General features: G+C 37.3%; 1 protein-coding gene across 1 annotated transcript; it reads left to right on the forward strand.

The window, feature by feature from the left end:
- Nucleotides 1-227: 227 nt before the first annotated feature.
- On the forward strand, nucleotides 228-8473 carry CSD2 (copper/zinc superoxide dismutase 2). The gene is made up of 8 exons (XM_086577185.1): nucleotides 228-544; nucleotides 621-682; nucleotides 757-796; nucleotides 898-993; nucleotides 1081-1112; nucleotides 1380-1455; nucleotides 1610-1663; nucleotides 8260-8473. Exons 1-8 carry the CDS (start codon nucleotides 277-279, stop codon nucleotides 8283-8285), a joined length of 654 nt encoding a protein of 217 aa, XP_086433311.1. The 5' UTR covers nucleotides 228-276; the 3' UTR covers nucleotides 8286-8473.
- The last annotated feature ends 852 nt before the right edge of the window (nucleotides 8474-9325 follow it).

The following is a 9325-nucleotide window of genomic DNA, read 5'->3' on the forward strand; positions in this document are numbered from 1 at the left end:
TTGACACACCATGTTGGCATCTCTGAGTTGGAATCTGATACAGCTAAACTTTGGTAACACTCAAAATAACACAACGGAACAGAGTCAAATCCATGGTTAAAAAAGGCCATCAAGACCAGGCCCTCACAATAGGCCTCCATTTTGTAGATGCCACAATGCTAAAAAAAAAAAAAAAAAAAAAAAGCACCTGGCAAACTACAAAACATAGAAAGTCAATCACAAATTTGACAACTCCCAAACTACACACACCTTATCATTTATTTATCTCTTAACTGAATGCAAGCTATACTAGCAGTCATGGCAGCTCAAACACTCCTAACAGCCACCCCATACCAGCAACCCCTTATCTCTAATCCCAACACTCATTCCTTCCAATCCTCATTCATTGGCTACTCCCTCAAATTCCCTTCCCACTCTTTAAAACTGGCCACTACTAGTCCAAAATCTTCTTTCACTGTTTTTGCCGCCACTAAAAAAGCTGTTGCTGTTCTCAAAGGCCCTTCCCAAGTCGAAGGCGTTGTCACTTTATCTCAAGAAGATGGTGGTACGTTTGTCTGCTATTTCTTTTGTTGGAATTGCGTGGTTGTGTATATGCATTTTGTTTGTAATTGATTTTATAGGTCATACTTCCGTGAATGTTCGCGTTACTGGACTGACTCCTGGACCACATGGGTTTCATCTTGTGAGTTGGATTAGTTTTTTATTTTTATTTTTTATGAGTTTGTTGTTGTGTTAATTTTGTTGTTGTTTTTTCAGCATGAGTTTGGTGATACTACCAATGGGTGCATCTCAACAGGTTTGAAGGAATGAGTGAATTACAAATTTACAATTGTGATTTAATTAGAAATGTAGGAATGTAGGATAATAAATAATGGATGTGATTGTTTTGGTAATTAGGGCCACACTTCAATCCTAATGGGTTGACACATGGTGCTCCTGAAGATGAAGTCCGTCATGCGGGTGACCTGGGAAACATAGTTGCCAACGCCGAAGGTATTTTTTTTTGTATTTTGTTGGACTTTTTTCATGCTATTTCTTTTTGTTGCATTGCTAATTTTGTCGGTGTTTGTGGTACTGCAGGAGTGGCTGAGGCAACGATTGTAGATACACAGGTACTACATGATGTATTTTGTCCTTTTTTCTAGGTTTAAGTCTTTTCTTTGTAAAAATAAGACTGAAACTAGGTTAATGGTGAATGTTCCTTCTCTTGGTCCCGTGACTGATTATTGATAATTTCAATTCATTTTTTTTTGTTATGAAACTAATCAATCAAATGAACAATAAATATGTTTTGCATGCAATACGTATTTTGATTGGCTGTGTCTCAAAAAGGATACAAAAATTCGAAATCTTCTTCTTGTTTCACTTGGAATGTGCAGATACCACTAAGTGGACCTAATGCAGTTGTTGGAAGAGCTTTCGTGGTTCACGAGCTTGCTGACGACCTTGGGAAAGGTTAACTTTTGGTTATTTATTATTGATAAGTACAGCTACAAATATGTTTTAAATTATATGTTTTCATAATTTCACTGAAAACATCATATATCCAGTCATTCATTCTATATCCCTTTACTTATCAATCGTACTGCTATCTATTTTGTTCTTGTAGGAGGGCATGAACTTAGTCTATCCACGGGAAATGCTGGTGGAAGATTGGCATGTGGTATGCTGTTATAATGCCTTTGGTTACTTCATTCTCATGTTATCTTGTTGCATAAGAAAATAGATTAATAGTAGCTAAAGTGAAAGTCATGTCGTGCGAGCTCGAATATTGTTGATGAGCATATATTAAGTACTATACTTTATTGACTAAAACCACAAACTTGTTATACAAATAATATATACATGCTATATTCATGCTGACCATAGGCATGAGTTGTCCTGAATGAAATTATTTGGGTCTTTAGTTTTTTCTTTGTTCGGTAAAGTGGGTTTTCTTTGGGTTTTGTGGAAGGAAAAGAATAAATAGCCCTTGATCCCTTTTTGGTGACAACCTGTAAGTATTTCCGTGAAAAGTTGAGGCCTTTGGCTAACAACCTGCAAGTATACATGTTGGCCGTAGGCAAGAGTTGACCGAAACAAAATTATTTGGGTCTTGTGGAAGGAGAGGAATAAAAGGATGTTTAAGAAAGAAGAAGGAATCCCATAAGATAATACATGCTGGCCATAGGCAAGAGTTTACGAAATTATTTGGGTCTTGTGGAAGGAGAGGAATAAAAGGATGTTTAAGAAAGAAGAAGGAATACCCAAAAGATAATTCTTGACGTCTACAAGGTGTTAGTCGATTGGGCGGTGCAAATAATGATGTTGATACGAAGTGTCTGACACGGGGAAATAATGAAAATTGAGATATATCACATATTCACATACAATGTGTCCAACACGGATTATTTTTAAAATATGGCGTGTCCATGTAGCATAGATTATGAGAGAGTTTGAGGGTTATTGAAAGAATAGTGAGGGTTTGGGAGGATGTGTAAGCATTTAGGGAGCTCTTTTATAGTGATTTTGAGGATATCTATGCGATTCAGATTGGAAAACCATCATATTATAGAGTTTATTGTGGTAGAAAATGGTTGTGCATTGTGGAATAACGATCTCTGACAAACTTATACTGATAGAGAGATTAATGATTTAGCTAAGTTACAGTGACACAAATGTGGGTCCATATCCGACACATATACGAAGTGTCTAACATGGTGAAATATTTAAAATTAAGGTATATACATACAACATACATCAGTGTCGTGTCCGACATGTGGATATGTATCCGACACGGATTATTTTTTAAATATAGCGTGTCCATGTAACATAGTGCCATATTGTTTAGCTACTTTGTTGGTAGGGCTAGGAAATCAACTTCTATTATATCAGTGAAAGGATCTATAGGCTTGGGCTCATGATGCCAAAGTACGTTTCATGGCGAGACACTGTTTCTCTTCTGATTAGCCTCCTAGTCTTTCCCACCTAAGCCACCCTTGGAAGAATAATTGGACAGGCTAAGGGCACATCAATAATAGATTTCTTTGCATAATGTTCAACCAATAACGCAGATGCCAACTAGCAAAGTTGGTAAATCCTTTGGGTGATGATACCAAAAGTCTAGGGCTCGAACATCGCCGGCGCTTATGATTTACTGATCTCATTTAAAACAGGCTTGCCAAAAAAAATGTCCGACCATTGATAATCTTTGTAAGAGAAGAAAGATCTTTGTTAGGTTTTGTCATTTTTGTTACGATTTTGTGGAGTCTATGTAGTGTAGATCATCTTTTACTTTATTCTTGGAGATATTTGAGGAGCATTTTGGTTGGAGGGCAACCGAATATGATACAATTTGAGGTGTGGAATTTAGAAATACCGCCGAGGATCTTGACTATCAAAGGTTTTTTTTTTCGGTTAGCGATGGAAGAAGTGTAGGGATCTCACCCTGAGGCTTTTTTGTTTTATGAGTCACGCAGATTCAAATGTTCATTTCCTTTTTCTTTTTGTATTTGGTCTCTCTTGTAGTAGGTTAGCTGATCCTACTTGTACTCATCTTTTAATCTCATAAACTTGACTGGTTACCTATTCTTGAGAAAAGAAAAGAAAGAAATTGTAGAGAGCCTGCTAGTGATAAGGAAATTGCAGTAAGCGACATGGAGTGAAGTCAATGTTCTTTGTGTATAAAAATGGAATACACAGGAAAAGCTAAAAAAAAAAAAAACTGTGGATGAAAGAACAAGTCAAGAACGTTGGATGTGTAAATGAAAAAAGTGATGCACCAACTCGCTTCACTTGGGGCCAAAAAGGAAAACTAAGTCACCTTGCAAAGGAGAGCAAGAGTGGAGAGCATGGTGGAGTGCACACCTACTCTGGCCAGGGAAAACAAAAAAAAGGGTTATATGCACCTTAACCTTACTCATCGGAGGAACTTATTATTTATTATTTATTTTTTTATTTTGGTAAGGCAGAGTATTGCCTCTCTTGTCACCTCAGTAGAGGAAAAAGTGTTTTTAGTAGTAAAAGTTGAAGATATTCTTATTCCTTTCACTAATCCTCATTAGTGTAGATTTGGGGGATGAAGGAGTTACTGTGTGACTGTTCGAGATGCTCTAATATTTGAGGAAAGAATGTCTCAATGTTGAGTGGACGAGGGACATTTAGAGATGCTTTAACATCTCAGTGCAGGAACCTTATCTCTAGATCTAACAAACCATGTGATGTAGATTAAACTGGCGGAAGCTTCAATTTATCAAATCTTGATGTAGAACATTAGTATATTGCTGTCATGTTATGGGCGTGAGCCCCTTAGTTGAGTCCAAGCCCATGGTTCGAGTTCATTAGTTAGTTGGACACATGTCGTGTTCCTATTGGTTTATGTTTTCTAGGTTCACTTTAAATAATGGGCTTGTAGTTAGGGTTTCAGTAGTTGTGTTTATGTGTGTGATTTGTGATTGAGAGATTCAATAAAAGAGTGATTTTTAGGTCGTCTTTTAATTGTGTTTCAATTAAAGTGTAGATTCAATTAAACTGAAGCTTCCGCCAGTAAGATCTACATTATTTGGTATCGGAGCAGATTAATTTCAGGGGTTACTATTCGCAGTACTGTTCACCAAAAACACTGTTCACGAAACACTGTTCACTGTGTTACTGTTCACTCGGTTACTGTTCATCGTGATTCCAATTTCGCGAATCCAATTTCGCAAATCCAATTTTATTCTTGTAGATTAAAATATGTCTGCAACGTCATAAATAAAGAATTCATGGAGAACTCATGGATTCATATTAACCCCTAGAGTTCGGGTTGCTCGATTAGAAGAGTTAAAAGAAACGTTAATGCAAAACAGGTTTGATCGATTAGAAGAAGCAACTAGTCGACTGAGGGAGGCTATGGTGGAGCTTTTTTGTGAAACCCCCATCGTTGGTGGAGCTTCTATAGCCCAACGTAAAACACCAGTTGTTATCGATGACAACAAAAAGAAGGAAGGAACTTTTGAAGCCGTTGTGTTGTGTCTTGAGCGTGATTACAAATGTCATCAGCAACAGTGCTCACCACGATGGGCTTGTGACAAACAGGTCCAAGAAAGCTCACACATTCTTTTGGGACGACTTTTAGTGAACATCAATTAGTTGCTGGAACGCCAATGCGACATTCTGGATTTGGGCCTCCTATATCGCATGAGTTAGTACTCTTCGACAGTGGTTATGTGGATCCTTTTCTGCCCAACATTGAGACATTTTCTCTAAGGCAAAGCAGAGAAATACAGTGCACATTTGTGACATCGTGGTGCATTATTCCCTTTGTGAGTAGATACAAAGCCAAAACTCGAGGTCGAATTCCTCCGATACCCCAGGAGGGTGATGTATACAAGAATGAAGAGCTTTTGCATATTGGTGGGTTTTCATGTCAACAAGCTTGTGGACAAACTTCTTCAACATAGGGAGAGTGATGTAGAACATTAGTACATTTCTGTCATGTTATGGGCGTGAGCCCCTTAGTTGAGTCCAAGCCCATGGTTCGAGTCCATTAGTTAGTTGGAAACATGTCGTGTTCCTATTGGTTTATGCTTTCTAGGTTTATTTTAAATAACGGGCTTGTAGTTAGGGTTTCAGTAGTTGTGTTTATGTGTGATTTGTGATTGAGAGATTCAATAAAAGAGTGATTTTTAGGTCGCATTTTAATTGTGTTTCAATTAAAGTGTAGATTCAATTAAACTGAAGCTTCCGCCAGTAAGATCTACATTAAATCTACTATTGAATTAAACAAAACAACTAAAACTAAAACAAATCTTTATTTCTCTCTGAAATATTCTCAATAACACAACTCTCCCCTAACCCTAATTACAAGCCCATTATTTATACTAATCCTAAAAACTATAAACCAATAAGAACATGACATGTGTCAACAACTAACTAATGGACTCAAACCATGGGCTTGGACTCAACTAAGGGCGCATGCCTATGACACTGACAACAACAATTAATGTTCTACATCATTCTCCCCATGTTGAAAAAGCTTGTCCACAAGCTTGTTGACATAAAAACCCCACCAATATGCAAAAGCTCTTTAAAGTTGTATACGTCATCCTCCCGAGGTTTTGAGGAATTCGACCTCGAATCTTGCCCAAATATCGGCTCAAACAAATAACATGATACCACAATGCTGCTAGTACTCCTTTCTTGAAACACAACAAATACTGGAAGTCACAAAGTATGCGTTGAAGTGTTTTGTGGCTGCGAGCAAAATCCTTTTCAAAATTGGTTGGAAAAGGATCAATATAACCACCACGTTGTGCTTGTTGAATTGGATGAACAAGACCTTCATAGATCTGGTTAGCAGGACGTCTTTGTTGCAAAGGAAGGTGATGAACTTGTTGATTTCGTTTGTTATCACACTCAAAACATGACACAACGTGATTAAAAGGTTCACGAACTAATGAAGGAACCTCGACTAGATGGTCATGCTGGAGCCATTGTTCAACTCGTTTGTGGTTTGCTGTTGCAGCTGTATTAGTAAGATCTGGGTGAGGAGTCGAGTGACCAGACAGAACATCAAAATGACGCAGTGGTTGGTACTGGTTTGCAACCTGTTTTAGTAAGACAGTATCTTTGGGTGTTGGAATTACTGTAGTGTCTGCTGGTGCAGTAGTAGTGACCAAAGTAGGAGGTGAGAGTACTGTAGTCACAATAGGCGCACCCACCACTTCAAGACCCCGCGACGCTGGAGCAGTATGAAGACAAGAAACCTCTTGCTGTGGACAGAATGATTGAGGCGCATATCCCAGATTCGGGTTTGGCGCATAAGGAGGAACATAATGATATTGACTAGGGTTCCAAGACTGATAATAAGAAGAACAACCCTGATACATCATCTGCTGCTAATAGAGATCTGGATAATAGCCAAATGGCATAGAAACTGGCGGTGTCTGAAAACTCTGAGAAGGCGCCATTAATGGTGGAATCTGTGACGGCTGCTGAAAAGGTAAACTAACTTCTGGAGAAACCCTAGAATTTTGTTGTTGGGTGGCTAGAAGTGCATTCAATGTTTCTTGTATAACTTCAAACTTAGCATTCAAACCCTGATAATTTTTTTCTAGGTGTTTCATCTTTGGTTTCTTGATATACGGCATAAAAATTAAAACTTTGATCTTGAAAGAAGACAAAGACAGAAAAATAATTTTCGGGTGAACAGTAACGTGATGAATAGTAACATGTGAATAATGTTCCCGATGAACAATGTTTAGTGAACAGTAACACGAAAAAATTAAAACGAATAAGAAAAAAGGAAAATTGGATTTTACTCAGGAACGATTCGTGCTCCGTTACCAAATGATATATATTAAACTGGCGGAAGCTTCAGTTTATCAAATCTACTTTTGAATTAAAGAAAACAACTAAAACTAAAACAAATCTTTATTTCTCTTTGAAATATTCTCAATAACACAACTCTCCCCCAACCCTAATTACAAGCCCATTATTTATACTAATCCTAAAAACTATAAACTAATAGGAACATGACATGTGTCAACAACTAACTAATGGACTCAAACCATGGGCTTGGACTCAACTAAGGGCGCATGCCCATGACATTGACAACAACAATTAATGTTCTACATCACCATGTGTTGCTGCTAGTATCTTTTTCAATGAGAAGAATATTAGGATATCATTTTCTTGAATTGTTCAAATACAATTGTCAAACTATCACCAAATTGTGTTGATAGGTGAAGCTGATCTTAAACCTACGAGCATGTGTACTCTCTTGTTATTCTCCCTTCGTCTGGTTGATGTCTGTATTCTTTAACTTCTTCAGGAATAGTCACTAGATGAACAATCCTGGATTTTTTTTTTTCGCATTTTCTCATCAAATTATACTCCAAACTGCAAGTCTTTTTCCTTATTTATACTCCTGGTTTGTGTTAACTGTTTGGATTGCTCTGTATTTTGACTCTTCAGGATGTTTTGAATGTTTTGTTTGAGTACATGTTAGCAATTGTGATAAATTGCTTCTCTCACAGATCCTCAAGGGGTTTATCGTATGTTTCTACATTTCTTTTTATGCAATAGTTGTGTTGCGGTGGTATTACGCTTGTACGCTTGTTATACTTCACATTGTTGCTATGCTGCTTATCATGACATTGTCATGATTTTGGTTTGTTATTCCATATCAGTGCCCAATTATGCTCATAGAGAACCCTGTAAGGCTATTGTGAATTCATATTTATAAACCTATTTGGTTCAAGCTTTGATTCGTATCTCATAGTAAGTGTGGTTATGCAGGTGTGGTTGGCTTGACTCCAGTTTGAATTCATTCTGTTCTCAAAGCTATTAGAGGTGTAGAATGCTGATGGTGACCACTCCCCTTTTCAAGTGCTTATAGAGTGAGCTTAATGTTCTTTTGAATTGATGAGGATGCAACACAGAAAGTCAATGATAGCATGGGCCTGGCAGTTGCTACTCTTTGAAATTATGATTAAGCTTTGTTTGTGTTGAATTACTAAGTCATAAAAATATATATATATATATATATATATATATATATATATATATATATATATATATATATATATATATATTGGTGCATTAGAGTTGGACCTGACAAGCCACTTCTGCTTGGATCTGATGTTTCGTAAAATTACCAAGAAATAAGATTACTAATTCACTGGTAATGTAGGTAGCTGGTGCAATTTGGACAGCCCTTCTTAAGTACAGTGGCCAGTGGACTTGCAAGCTGCAACAACCCACCCCTCGAAAGAGATACTGAATTACTAATTTATTTGATTGGCTAAGGTCGCTAGGCCCTGAGATTAAACCCCATCTCAATAGTGGTATACTATTTGCTACATGTCCTCATCAACCCCTTCGGAAGATTTTCTTATTCTCACTGTTTATAGTTTGCCCTATTGGTGCTCTTCTTTCCCTTTCACTTCAACAGACACCCTGTGACATTTCTGGATTCAAGTCCAACAGGCAAAGCTAACTACTAGAACATCGTCTAAACTTTCATGATCATCTAGCCTGTTTCTGTCCTTTCATAATAATAGAGGTAAAAATGTAGGTTTATCGATGGGAGAATGGGAGAGATTCTTGTCTAAATTCTTACTCTCTCAATGGCTATTTTGACTCCTATGGCCGGTACCCGTACTTTTTTGGTCTGTCGAGAACCACTTGAGTGTTATCTAGTGTCAATGCCCCTTTAATTTGAATATCCTATCCCCAAGCCGACTTTTAAGTGCGTTGACAAAAAATTGACAAAAAAAAAAATGATGTCTCTTACTGTCAAATTCTTTTTGAATGGTGATACAGGAAAATTATATGTTTGCATTTGTGCATGAAATGCACCAAC

The sequence above is a fragment of the Coptis chinensis genome, chromosome 8, assembly GCF_015680905.1.
Source record: "Coptis chinensis isolate HL-2020 chromosome 8, ASM1568090v1, whole genome shotgun sequence".
Taxonomy (NCBI): Eukaryota; Viridiplantae; Streptophyta; class Magnoliopsida; order Ranunculales; family Ranunculaceae; genus Coptis; species Coptis chinensis.